General features: G+C 39.1%; 1 protein-coding gene across 2 annotated transcripts in view; it reads right to left on the reverse strand.

The window, feature by feature from the left end:
- The window catches only part of VIRMA (vir like m6A methyltransferase associated), a 53463-nt gene extending 51901 nt beyond the window's left edge, over positions 1–1562 (reverse strand). For both annotated transcript variants that reach the window (XM_054590267.1, XM_054590266.1), the window contains exon 1: positions 1467–1562. In XM_054590267.1, the coding sequence (XP_054446242.1) occupies positions 1467–1529 (63 nt within the window). In that variant the 5' untranslated portion in view covers positions 1530–1562. The remainder of the gene's footprint in view (positions 1–1466) is intronic.
- Positions 1563–14836: the final 13274 nt, after the last annotated feature.

The raw sequence follows: 14836 nt of genomic DNA on the forward strand, positions 1-14836 counted from the left end.
CCAACTTTAATCATACTGTTGTGGACCTAATCCCCAATACTTAGTTATAAACTCCTTGAGAACAAACATTTCAATATTCCATATCTACCCACAAACCCCTATTTCTTCTTCAAGACTCAGTCCAAATGTGATCTCTTCTAAGCCTTTTCCAGTACTTGCCAGAAGAAGGTATTTACTACCATACTACGGGTCCTATCCTCCATGGTCCTCAATGTTTGTCTAAGAATAAATAAATACTAGATTCCTAAGTATGTAAGCGAATGAAAGCCAATCTTCCTAAACTAAAATACTACTAAATTAACTCATCATATGCTTCTTGCTTTCATTTTTAACTGATCTCTATTTCTGTACACGATAGGTTTGTTCTGATCCAACTACTGCACACTATGTGTATGGAATTAGAAAAGTATGGTTACTGAACAGAGCTAATGGGCCTACACGAAATGAAAGACCACAAATTAGTTCACTGTTAGTAAAATATACTAAAGTTTCCAAACTTTTTATTATTACAGACCTACAAACCATTAATTAATTAGAAGACCAACGCTGTCAACTTTTTATTTTGTCAAGTAAAACATTAAGATACAACCACTACCCACTATCATCACTATCTCCAGAGGAAGAATAGTTCTCTAAAATGATTACGTTTACACTGAAAGAAAATGTGGGTTCCAAGGTTTTTGAAATTTCTCTGTGGACTTGGTTAATGTCCACTTTTCACTGACTTTAGCTATCCAGCTATATTCAATTTACGTATTGCAGAGCCAGTAAGACGTTCAGTGGCACTTAGTTTATAACGAAAAGATTACCCCACGATTCCCCACCCTCGCCCCTCAGAACGGCTGACAGACTGTACTACAGCTTGACTACAATTATCTCAGTTTTCCCCTTCTCGCAGGGATCCTCCACGCAAAATCCGTTCCCTGCAAATATTTCATATCCTAATGTGTGAAATCCTTCCAAAAGAAAAGTATTAAAGTTTCAGGACAAACGGGGGAGCGCCACAATCCTAAACCGAATGAGTGTCACATCTGGGTAACCTAAGTTCCGTTAGAAAAGGTACCTAGAAGGGATTTAGGAATTACGAAGCCAACGTGACCTGTTCGGTCTCCTCTACTGTCAAACACAAGCTGTCTGAGAGCCTCCCCCTCCCAGACACCACCTGAGGTAAATCTGAGAACCAAGATATTTTCCAGGCCCAGAGCTGACGGGGGGACAAAAACAGCAAGGCAAGCAGTACAGCCAACTCAACCAAAGACGCGGGCGCTTAAGATAATGCAGGGAAATGAGCTGGCCACCGCTGCCCTCCCTCAGACGCGATGCCCACACCCAGCTGGGGGAGGGGGTGTGTATGTGAGGAATTTAAGCGGCCACCGGCAGGAGGAAAAGTCGAGGCACATCTAAAGAATTTTTGTAAGGGTCCCAGAGTCGGGAAGCAGGGTCGAAATCAAGAGGCGAAGGCTTACCTCAGCGTTCGGGTGTTTAAAGGTATCTAAAAATAGCAGTTCCATCCCCGAGTCCACCGCCATGTCTGCCGAGGGCGGGAGACAGGGGGAGGACTTCCGGGGCAGCCCTATAACCTCTGAGGCAGCGGCTAGGAGGGGAACAGAAGGCAGCACTTCCGGTGACCGGGGCGCTAGCGCCGAAGACCTTGGCCTATCCCGAAGCCCCGGCCCCGCCTTCTCCAGCGCGGCGGAGGCGCCTTCCGAACGCGGAGAGAGGCTGAGAGAAAACAGGGGGGTACTACGGTGGCTCCAATGGTCCAACCCAGTCGTTCTACCGCGTTACAAAGCCACAGCGGCCTCAGGGTGGCCAAGCGCGGAGCCGGCTTTGCAGAGAGTAGAGGTTGGGTGGGGAACATTTCCAACTTTGGGTGCATACCCAGTGAAACCGCCGGCTAGCAGCCTTTCCAGAGCTGACAGAAAAAAACTGCAATGATCAAAGTTGTAAGACTTTTTTGAAAAGAAAAACTTGTTTCAAAACATATCGTTTTTGTTGTTTTCTCATCTGCAAATTGTGACTAACAATACCTAACCCACAGACTTTTTGTGAGGATAAGTTGAAATAAAATTTAAGAAATTATGTAAATATAAAAATGTAGAGTAAAAAGTAAATCTCCCTGTCTCCTTGTTGATGAGCATTGCAGCAACTGGAACTATTTGATGGTCTATATTGACACGAGTACTTGGGACAGCAATTAGGAATTATCTAGTGAACTTACATGTGCCTACCTCACAGGAAAATTCCTGCACAGCTGCTCAAAGAAATACCTACAGGTGCAAGAGTTCTTGGCAGCACTTTAGTTGCAAAAAGGCTGTAAACTTGTCGTTAACAAAAATAATAAGTGAATGGTGGTATATTTATGTAATGTAGTAGTATATAGCAGGTAGGAAGCATGAACTAATGCCCTGTCTACTAACAGAGATAATCTAACAGTTAAACAGGTTGAAGAATACTGTAAAATCTCATTTATATAGTTAAAAACATGGAAATAATATAACTTTTTAGGGGCATATATGTTGTAAAATTATAAAGAAATGCATTGGTATGATAAATACTACAATTTCAAGATAGTGGTGAACTGGGAGATTTAATCAAAAAGTGCACCAGGGTTTCAAATGCTTTGGTAATGTTTTATTATTTAGGTTAGTGGTATTTTACAGGTGTGCCTTTTCGTTATGTATGAAATATTTAATAATAAGCTAATTTTTAATTTTTTAAGTAAATCTCCCATCTACACCCTTCTTCTGCTGACCAGTTTCCTCTATTAACTGACAGTTTCTCTCTTTTACTGTTTTTCTTTTCCAAAGAACTAATTCTTGAATTCATATTCAATATTTGCAACATTTTTCTTTTTTTTTTATTGTTGGCACTATTACAGATGACCCCCATTTTTCCCCCTTTGCCCACCTAAACATGTTTCTATTTTCTTATTCTTTAGTTTCTGCTTTGGAACCTACTAATTTCTTCCTTGTGCTTTCTTTATGCTATTCTTTTTCTAATTTTTATAGTGATGCTTAAGTTATTTATATTCATATTTATTATTTATGACTATACATATTTATGTCTAGCAACTTTCCCCAAGCCCTGCTTTAACAGTAATTAATAAACTTTGTAGTGATTTTAAATTTAATTTTTTTTAAAAGTCCTCAGTTGAGGATATATTTATTGATTCCAGAGAGAGAAGGGAGAGAGAAACATCGATCCATTGCTCAGTAGATTGTCTCCCATACCATCCTGACCAGTGACGAACCCACAACGAAGGCATGTGATCTGATCGGAATGGAACTCGCAACCGTTTGGTTTCCTGGAGAATGATCCAACCAACTGGGGCCACACTGGCCAGGACTATAGTGCTTTTATTATTGTTATTTTTTACATAGTCTGATTTTTCTTAGCTTTGATTTTCTTTTTTACTGAGGAGTAATATGTGATAGTTGTTTTTTTTTTTTTAATTAATAGACTATTTTTTAGAGCAGTTTTAATTTTCCGGGATTGAGCAGATAATACACAGTTCCCATACATTTCTCCCCCCCCCCACCCCGTTTAGGGATTCCTCTATTATCTTGCAATAGCATGGTATATTTATTATAATTGATGAACCAGTATTGATATATTATTATTAAGTACCATAGCTTATATTAGCGTTCATTCTTTATGTTGTCGATATGTACTGTATTTATCTTGGGTTGGCCAAGAAGTCTGTTTAGTTTTCTTCCATAAAATAAATAACACATTTTTTCATTTTTGCCAATTACTTTCTTGATTTGGATATTTTGTGTATGTCAGCTCTCTCCCACATGATATAATGTTGATTGTTCTCAATGTCTCAGTTTCATCACTATCACTTTCAACTGGTCTGCCCTACCATACAGCATTGTCCAGTGAGAAATCTCCAGAACGGAACTTCTCAAACCACTTTTGACACATCCCATCAGTCATAGCACCTCCTCCATACACTGTATAAAACTTTTTTTGTGTTTCTACTTTTCTGGAAATAAAGTATAATATGCCGGAAATGTTATGTATTTTCTTCCATCTTCAGTGTTAAAATGGCTACACAAAACTTCACCAATTTTGATAAGTTTTTTTTTTAAATGCACAGTGGTATGACAACTGTCAGAGTACAATCTAACAAAACTGTTTCAAATGAAATTAAAGGCAACTAAGCACTGCTAGAGCAATCTTATGGGAGAAAAATCTAACAAACTTTTTGGCCAACCCAATATTTGAATTTCTAGACTATCTCTGAGTTATGCAAGAAACTGAAATTAGTTGTTGCCCTCCAGGGAGGAGAGCTTGCTGGCTAGGGTATAGAATTAGGGGGAATCTGTTTCCATGCACCTGTATTACCTATTAAAAAGGAAAATTTTTAAAGATGAATAAGAATTGAGGAGTAGCCATGGCCAGCATGGCTCAGTTGGTTGAGCCTCATCCCTCAAAGCAAAAGGTCTCTGGTTCAATTCCTGGTCAGGGCACATGCTGGGTTGCAGGTTCGGTCGGTCCCCCTTCGGGGCACGTGTGAGGGAACCATCTCACATCGCTGGTTCTCTCCCTTTCTCCCTCCCTCTTCCTCTCTCTAAAAAATAAACATTTTTTTAAAAAGGATTGAGAAGTAGAGGGAAACTTGTATAAATGATTTTTTTAAGAACTTTTATTGCATAGAACAGAGAAATGAGGTTATTGTTGGAGGGGAACATGGAATTAAGAAAGAGCAGTTTTAAAGATGGTGGATAATAGACCATGAAGATAATGGGAATGAAACAATGGAGAGAAACAGTGATTATGAGGGGGGACTGAGTGAGGACATACGTAATAGTGTCAACAATAAAAATAAAGTTAAAAAAAGGGGGTATCTGAAGCAGCGATGTATTGACTAGATGCAAGAGGCACCTGATAAACTAGTAACAAGTGACATTTGCTGGAAAGAATACCTGCTCCCTGGTAACCAGGGAAAAGAAGGAATTGAAAGGTGCTACATATGCAGATGGGAGTTATGATTTGGAAATAAAGGAGTGCCTTTTTCTTGGTTTCTGTTGTCTCAGTGAGATCACCAGCTATGATTGAGAGGGCAAAAAGATGGATAGGAGGTCAAAAAAGAGAGAAGGTATTAATTAGGCTTCCAGGAGAGCCCAGAATCCCTGACTGACTATCCATCACTTCTCATAGGACATAAGGCTCCAAATTCACTTTTTGCTTACTCTTTTACCTTGCCCCTACCATACAACTTTGATGATTTAGCCCTTCCCAGCTAAATATGGTTCCCTTAATACGGAGGTATTTTACATCACTGTGACCTTGCTTACATGTTTTCCTCTGCTTTGCCTATGACCCCTCAATATGACTTTCAAAAATCTACATATGGTTACAGTATCATCCAAAAGAATAAAATAGCTAAGGAATGAATTTAACTGAGAAAGTGTAAGGCTTGTATACTGAAAACTATAAAATATTGCTAGAAAAAAAATTAAAGAAGACTTAAATAGAAAAGCATTTCATTTTTATGGATTAGAAGACTTAATATTGTTAAGATGACAGACAATATTACCCAAAGTGATCTATAGACTTGATGCAGTCTCTATCAAAATTATAACAACCTTTTTTATTTCCAGAAATGGAAAATCTGATGCTCATATTCATATGGAAATCAAGGTGCCCCAAATAGTAAAACAATATTGAAAAAGAAGAACAAATTTGAAGGACACACACTCCTGATTTCAAAACTTACTACAAAATTACAGTAATTAGGCCCTGGCTGGTGTGGCTCAGTGGATGGAGTGCCCAGCGTGCGAACCAAAAGGATTCCGAAACAGGGCATATGCTTGGGTTGTGAGCCAGGTCTCCAGTTGGGGGCATGTGAGAATGAACTGATGGATGTTTCTCCCCCTATTTTTCTCCCTCCCTTCCTCCCCCTCTCTCTAAAAAGTAAATAAATAAAATCTTTTTTTTTAAATTACGGTAATTAAAACTGTGGTAATGGCATAAGAATAAACATATAGGCCCAATGAAATTTAATTAAGAGTTCAGAAATAAACCTTTACATGTGTAATGAATTGATTTTCAACAGGGGTGCCAAGACCATTCAATGGGCAAAGGATAATGTCTTCAATAAATGGTGCTGGGATAACTGGATATCTACATGGAAAAGAATGAAGTTAGACCCTTACCTCATATTATATGCAAAAATGAACTCAAAATGGATCAAGGACCTAATTATAAGAGCTGAAGCCATGAAACTCTTAGAAGAATATGTAGGGGTAAATCATTACCTGGAATTTCGCAATTAGATATGACAGAAGAAAGAATAAGTTGGACTTTAATAAAATTAAAAATATTTGTGCATCAACTTACACTATAAAGAGAATGAAAAGAAAATCTATATAATGGGAGAAAATATTTGCAAATTATGAATTTGATAAGGGTCTACTCCGAAATATACAGGGATAGGCAAAATAGGTTTACAGTTACATTGTGACATTCTTCTGCGTTACTAAAGCTATTGTAATAATCACATCCTGCATGTCTTTCCATATGAATAACTGTAAATCTACTTTTGCTCATCCCTGTATAAAGAACTCTCACAACAACAAAAAGATAAACCACCCAGTTAAAAATGGGCAAAGGGGGTTTAATAGGCATTTCTCCAAAGAAGGTGTACAAATGGCCAATAAATTCATGTAATGATAACATCTTTAGCCATTAGGAAATGGTAAATCAAAACCATAATGAGATATTTTATGTCCATTAGGATGGCTATAATTTTTTTAAATAAGAGTAGGCAAGGATGTAAATAAATTGGAACCCCTGTATATTGCTAGTAGGAAAGTAAACTGATAACACCCACTGTAGAAAGCAGTTTGGCAGTTCCTCAAAAAGTTAAACAGGATTGCCATATGACCCAAAAGTAGTGGAAACAGGTACTCAAATACTTGTACACACATGTTCATAGCAGAGCTCAACAATTGCTAAAAGGTGAAAACAACCCAAATAAATGGATAAAGCATAAATAAATGGATAAACAAAATGCAGTATATATGAGGTCTGTCTGGAAAAAGTCCAGCCACTGTTAATAAAATGAAAACATTTTGTGCAATATTGATGTAACCTGGCTGCCAAGGAGAGTGGACTGGAATGCACATGCATGGACAATGACAACTTCGCTGTACTAGTCAGTGGGGGTAGTAGACGCCATTGAATGAGCACGTATACTTGGTGGCTGTCGCACTCAAAATAACTGAGCGAGTAGAGCCACGAATCTGCATCAAACTTTGCGTTAATCTTGAACATTCCTCTGTGGAAATTATTCGGATGATTCAGAAGGCTGCAGCCATGGGCAACTGGTGATTGGCAGCTTCATCATGACAACGTGCCCCATCATACATCATGTCTTGTACAGTTTTTTTTTGCGAAACATCAAATCACCCAGGTGACTCAGCCCCCCTACAACCTAGATTTGGCCTCTTGAGACTTCTGGGTTTTCCCAAAACTAAAATCACCTTTGAAAGGAAGATTTCAGACCATTGATCAGATTCAGGAAAATACAACAGGACAGCTGATGACGATTGGGAGAACTGCGTGAGGTCCCAAGGTGCCTACTTTGAAGGGGACTGAGGCATCATTGTCCTATGTACAATGTTTCTTGTATCTTGTATCTTCTTCAATAAATGTCTCTATTTTTCACATAACATGACTGGACACTCCAGTGCATACTCCCTGCCCCCTATCAGCTCCCCCTTCCCTTCAATAGATTTGATAGTCTCTCATCTGTGACATCAGTATACTCACAGAGTCAGATCTAGTGCCCAAGTGGTTTATTTCTTTATTTATTTGCAGGTCAGTGTTCCCCTCTAGCCTTTGAGCTTCCAACATAGTGAATATTTCTTGTTCGCCAATACGTCTCTAGTTTCTGGCACACAGCAAATACTCAAAAATGTTCCTTGAATGAATGGATTTATTTTTCACTATTTGACGAGATTGGGCGCGTTCAGGGTGGGTATGGCCGTAGACTATTTTTCACTATTTGAAATCACATACAGAATTATATATTGTGCATGTTTTACATATCAAATTCTCAGATTGTACTATTCTTTCATTCTTGACCATTTGCTCATCAGACTATAACTTCCCCTGGGGCAGTGCCCTGTAAACAGCCCATATTAGCTACCACTGTTTTACCATCTAACGTGTCTTTTCTTCTTTGATCTCCATCACCCTACAGTGAAAAGAGCAATTTGAAGAAAAGAGAAAATTATCTCTAATGTGAAGCAATTTATGCAAAGATGGTGGGAGAAGCTAAGCATCCCCCACAGTAACTCAATGTTGCATTTATTTGATAACAGATGAGCTCCTTTCCAAGGTGACTGACATGCACTCAAGAACACAAAGCAGGAGGAGGGGTATGAAGGAACTCAAACATTTCAGCCTCTCCAGAGACCAAATGCATCAAGAACAACTGATTTGGGAGTCTGGCAAATTGCCAATTGCAACACATCCATCCACCAGCAATAACAAAAAGGGCCTTCATTTTCCCTGAGTACCTTGATAAAAAGTAACAGCTGCCACCCTTTCTCTCTGAGACTGGATTATGATAATTTCCCACAACCAAGGGCTTGCTGTGAAACTTCCACATCATTCTTCACAATGTATGACATTATCTAAAGATTTGAGAAACGTGGATTGTAAACTATTATCTACACAAACTATCTGGAAATAAGCAACCAATTAGTTCCAGTTGTTCTGAAAGATTGAATGACCACTGCTATTTTCCAGCATTTTTCCAGCTTCATAAAGGCAAAACACTCTGGGATCCTGTCTATTCTAAAGACAGGCAAACAGCCAAAACTCTGTGGTTCAGTTCCACCCTCAGGTACAGAGCCTGCACTATGCAGACCATAAGCCTTACACGTGACACTTTTCCTTTTTTGTAATTGTGCTACTGTATTTGGCAGATCCCACACCTCAAAGTATAGTCCCTGAAAAAGTCCCATGGGAAAAGTTTTTTGTGATTGAAAATAATTTAGGAAATCCTGTATACCTTGTCTCCCTCTTAGAGCTTCACCATGCATACTATAAGCTCCAAGAAGTACACAGAAAAGCAGTTGCAGCTTAATCTAAACTTTCTCTTAACAACTTCAATTATTTCAATACCCACTGGCTGCATGCAGCCCAAGATGGCTGTGAATGTGGCCCAATACAAAATTGTATATTTACTTAAAACACTGAGATTTTCTGTGATTACATGTCGCAATGTATTTTATGTGTGGCCCAAGACCACTCTCCTTCCAGCGTGGCCCAGAGACGCCAAAAGATTGGACACCCCTGCAGGTTTAAGGGCTCATGACATCAGCCTTATGGATATTCTTTTTCTTAGCATTTTAAAATAAAAACATAAATACAAAGGCTAGGTGGATTTAAAGATGGCTGGTAGAATGAATTGAGTTGGTTAAAAATTTACTTTTATATAAAAACTTTGTCAGTTAAATAATTAGGTCCCTCTCTCTGTCTCTCTGGATCCACTTACACTCCCTTATCAGAAATTCTACCGCTAAGTCTTCCTCAGAGTATATGACGGCCATAACCTGGTCTCCCAGCTCCAGCGAGAGTCACCTGGCACAAGGTAACTTGTAGCAGAGAGTCATCAGTTGGTAGCAACCTCTGACTTATGTGGCCTGACTCAAAAGAGACCAGAGTGAAATTACCAGCTGGAAATAGGATAAAAGGGTAAATTGTTTAATGACAAAGGACTGGACTAGAATGAGCGTTGATGATTCCCTATGCTGAGGTCCCAGAACTGCCTTGAGTCCAGAAGCAGATTCACTGAGGAAGGCCCAGCATATCACTGCTCTTGTCTGGGATTAATGTTTCTTACTGTGATGCCCTCGTAATTAATTAAATAGCTTGAGTAGATCTCTATTTCCTGCAAACAAACAGTTCTAAATAAAACAACTGCTTACAAAGTGTTCTTCTGAGCTCAGTGGGACATATGCAGCAAAATGAAATATGGTCATTTTAAATGAACTAGCAGAGCTGTAGAAATAAAAAAAAAGTATTAGAAAAATGATTGGTAATCTAAGACTGTTTATAAAACTGCAGAACATAGTATAGCAAGATCACTGGACTATAAGAAAACATGAATTTTTGAGACCCAGCTATGAAGGTTTTCTCAGAAAAGAGATGACACATTCAAAAGCTTTAATGCACAAATATTTAATGGTAATTTTTTTAAAAAACAATGTTTAATAAAACTTTTGAGGTAAAAAATATTGCTTGCGGTTGTAGTTTTACACTTAACATTGTGAAAACTCAGCAATGGTACACTTTAAATATGTGCAGTTTACTGGATATCAGTTATACCTCAATAAAACTAAAAAAAAGAAAAGTTTATGAAGGAACCACTCAGAGGTGTGAGGCCGAGCCTCAGGTTATGAGCAAAGTCTAAAAGTGTACGTTAATATGAGTCAAAGCCTCTTAGATTCCATTGCAGTGATATATACCTGCTATTTTATTTTTGATCAGTGTCATTTGACACTTAGGGTACTAAACATCACTGTCAATACTATGGTTTTTGTTTTTGTTTTTCTTGGGTCTTTTTGGCACATGTGACTTTTGTATAAAATAAAATAGAATGACTTGGTCTTTGTCTCTGTTGATGGGCTTAAAATTAAAGGAACATTTTGTTTTAGTGAGGGGGTGACCCAGGATTATGTTGTGACTTATGTATATTGTACATTTTTTGGATCTTTGCAAGAATAAAACTATAAGTAATGAGTTTTATGTAATTAATATAAATTTGTTAGAGGTTTTCATGTTCAGGATAAACAATTTTTCAACTTTTGGTTGAAAATACTTGCAACAGTTTAAGGTAATTGTGTTTTACCTTAGGGCAACTGTGGAATGCCATTTTGTGTGCATGAGAGAAAATGATTTAAAATTTGTAAATTTACATATAATTTGTTGTGTATTTAATCTGCCCGAGGCTCAGTAAAAAATTCTTTAAAATAAAATTAAAAAAATAAAAACAGGTAAGAAGAGTGCTAGGAAAGACAGAAACAGGGTACTGCTGGAGAAGAACACATGTGATGGTCAAGGAAGCCCTGTGTAAGAAGGTAACTCTTAAGTCAAAACTTGAAGGACAGGAAACCAGTGCTGTGAGGAGTGGGGAAAAATGGTATTGGAGAAGGAAATTTGTGTGGGAAAGCTCTAAGGTTGGGCTAAATGCATTCAGTGTTGGATCCCAGAGGGAATGCTGTGGTAGCCACAGATTGCTTCTCAGAGGTGCAGACTCTCGAAGGAAAGCCATCTCATTGCCCACAAAGGACCTACAGTGGTGAGATTGTATTCAACTATGACCAGCCTCTGTCCCAATTTGGTCACAGCTCAAGTCACACCCTTTGATAAATACATGTGGCAAAAAAGCTGTTACAAAAAAACTTTGCTCTGATTTTTTTTACCTGCCAAGGCTTCTATGTGTCAGTGCTTCAGTTTGGTCAGGGCCTTCCAACAGACTGTTTTTTTATGTAGGAGGGAAAAATTTGACTTGAGTATTAGTTCAGAAGAATCTAACATTCTAGATGACTAGATATTTCTTTTATTTTAAAAGAAGCAACCGGTATCTATTCTGCCCAAAAAACTGTTACACACACTGACACTGTTCTTGGACTTACTGGCGCTTGCTAGTTAATAAGCACAAAGTTCAACACAGATACACTCTAACTGAGTAAAAAGGTACAGTTCTACCTGTCTGTTGATTATTTGAAAACATCATAATAATAACATATCTTTTCTTCCAGACCAGCTGTTTTTGTTTTGGTTCATACATCTCTGGTTAATATTGGCATTTTTCCTACATGCCTCAACTGCTAACTACATTTTATTCACTGGAACCTATAATTTGTGTTTTATTATTGTCCTTTCTGCTTTCAAATTAAGATGTTGACATTATTTCCACTTTAGGGATAGAATTCTTCAACTCAAAAACAAAAGATTTAAAGACGCTCTATTCTCTCTTCATATAAAGAACTCCCCTTAGGGACGTCTATTTAAAGGAACTTTAACAAATAGCAGGGGACTTTCAGGCAAGATAATGGTATAGGTAAACGCAGCTCAGCTCATTCCACAATCACATTAAAATTACAACTAAACTACAGAACAACCATCATTCAAACTGCCTGAAATCTGGCTGAATGTAAGTCCTACAATTTGGGGATTAAGAAGAAGCCACATTGAGACTGGTAGGAGAGACAGAGACATAAAACAGGGCTGGTCCCACACCCATGTGTGGTGGATAAAAACTGGGAGGGATATTTCAGCTGCAGAATTCTTCCCTGAAGAGTCAGGGGTCCCAACCGCACACCAGGCTCCCAGCCCAGGGATCCAGCACCGGGAAGGGAAGTCCCCGTAACTTCTGGATTTAAAAAAGCAGTGGGGATTGATGCTGAGGCAGGCAGAGGGCTAATAGAGTCCCAGACAGTTCCTCATAAATGGCCTGGGCATGGACTTACTTGGACTCACTCCCTCTGAGCTCTAGTGCTGGGGCAGCAGCTTGAAAAGCATCAGGAACATATGGGAAGGAACCGAATTGTCCAGTGTCAGGGGGAGGACTGGGAGGCAGCTTTCTTCTAGACAGAGGTGCTGACAGAAACAATTGTTCCTTTGATGAGCCTCCCCCTACACTGCCTAAATGCAGATGCCATATCTGAGACTCCATCAACCTAGCTCACAGTTTGCCCTGCCCTAGAGATTCCTCGAGGGCCTGCCCCACCCAACTTTTGGGCCCACCCAAGCTTTTTCCAGTGGCTTTCCCATATAAATGGTTCATCTTGGCTCATGCTTCAGATTTTCCTAATATCTCTCAAATAAGCAGCACTTGGCCTCAGCATGCTCCATACCCTTGGTAAGTAGCCCCAGGCCCAGCACTAGCAGCAGCCAGTCTTGGTTCACAGCTTGACCTCACCAGGGCTCCTCCAAGACTAGCACAAGTAGAAGCCATCTGCCAACTGCTTTGTAGCTCATGCCAGGTGGTTGGGCTCGAACATAGGTGGTAGATGACCTTAGTTTGCATCTCCCAGGAGGCCCCAGAACCAGTACACACAGCGGATAGCTTGAGACCACCTGGAAGCAACATCATCCAACCACCTCCACAAGTGACACAGGGATGGACTCTGTCAGCACCAGAGCCCAGCTGAAGGAAGTCCTGCTCTGTGGAGTGGGCGCCTGCACATCTGATCCTCCATAATGGGCTTGGAGGTCAGGGGTTAGTGGTCGAAGACAGGCTGTATGGCTAATTGGCCTGCAAGTAAATCCCTCCCATTGACATGCCAACAGAAATCAAGGCTCAACTATGAGAGGAGAGTGTACACAGTCTACACGGGGGATGTACCTTGAGTGCCCAGCTTGGGTGACTGGGGAGGCTGTGCCACTGGAACCTACAGGACACTTACCACGTTAGGCCACACTACCAAGCCTGGGAGATGTAGCAGCTCTACTTAATACATAGAAACAAACACAAGGAGGAGACATAGAAACATGTCCCAAATGAAAGAACAGATCAAAACTCCAGAAAAAGAACTAAACAAAATGGAGACAAGCAACTGACTAGGTGCGGAGTTTCATACACAGGTTATAAGGATGCTCAATGGACTTAGAGCTTAAAAAAGAACCATTCAGAAATGAAGGATACATTAGCTGAAATGAAGAATAATTTACAGGGAATAAGCAATAGAGTAGATGAAGTCAAGAATCAAATCAGTGATTTGGAACATAAGGAAACAAAAACACCTGATCAGAACAGAAAAAAGAAAAAAATAATAATTAAGTAAATGAGGATAGTGTAAGGAGCCTCTGGGACAACTTCAAGAGTACCAACATTCACATATCATGGGGATGCCATAAGGAGAAGAGAGAGAGCAGGAAATTGAAAACCTATTAAAAAAAATAATGACAAAACTTCTCTAACTTAGTGAAGGAAATAGACATACAAGGCCAGGAAGCACAGAGAGCCCCAAACAAGATGAACCCAAAGAGACCCACACCAAGACACATCATTATTAAAATGCCAAAGTTTAAATACAAAGAGGGAATCTTAAAAGCTGCAAGGGAAAAGCAATTAGCTACCTACACAGGAGCTCCCATAAGACTGTCAGCTAATTTTTCAGCAGAAACTTTGCAGGCCAGAATTGACTGGCAAGAAATACTCAAAGTGATGAAAAGTAAGGACCTACAACCCAGATTACACTACCCAACAAAGCTTTCAGTTAAAATTAATGGACAGGTAAAGAGCTTCCCAGACAAGAAAAAGCAACAGGAGTTTATTACCACAAAACCAGCATTATATGAAACTTTAAAGGGCTTTCTTTAAGAAGAAAAAAAGATTAAAAATACAAACAAGAAAAAAGGGAATAAATACATATCTATCAACAATTGAATCCAAAAAGCAAGCAGAAGGGAAACAGGTTCATACACTGAGAACATTTTGACAGGCGCCAGATGGGAGGTGTTTGGGGATGCAGGTGAAAAAGGGGAAGAGATTAAGAAGTACAAATTTGTTGTTACAGAATAGTCATGTGGATGCAAAGTACAGCATAGGAAATAAAGTCAATAATATTCTAATAACTATGTATGGTGTCAGATGGGTGCAAGATTTTTAGGGATGATCACTTAGTTATGTAATGAAACCAATATAATAATATCTGCCAACCGTAAGTGAAAAATTAAAATGATTTAAAAATGGAAAAATATAAAGTTATCAGAAATTTTTTAAGAAACAAAACAAAGGGCAGGGAGAACAGAGTTAAATTCTCCAAATTACTGTAGGGACTCATGTGGCCACTAGGGGGTG

Source organism: Pteronotus mesoamericanus, unplaced genomic scaffold (assembly GCF_021234165.1).
Source record: "Pteronotus mesoamericanus isolate MK-2021 breed Mesoamerican mustached bat unplaced genomic scaffold, CSHL_Meso_final scaffold_174, whole genome shotgun sequence".
NCBI lineage: Eukaryota > Metazoa > Chordata > Mammalia > Chiroptera > Mormoopidae > Pteronotus > Pteronotus mesoamericanus.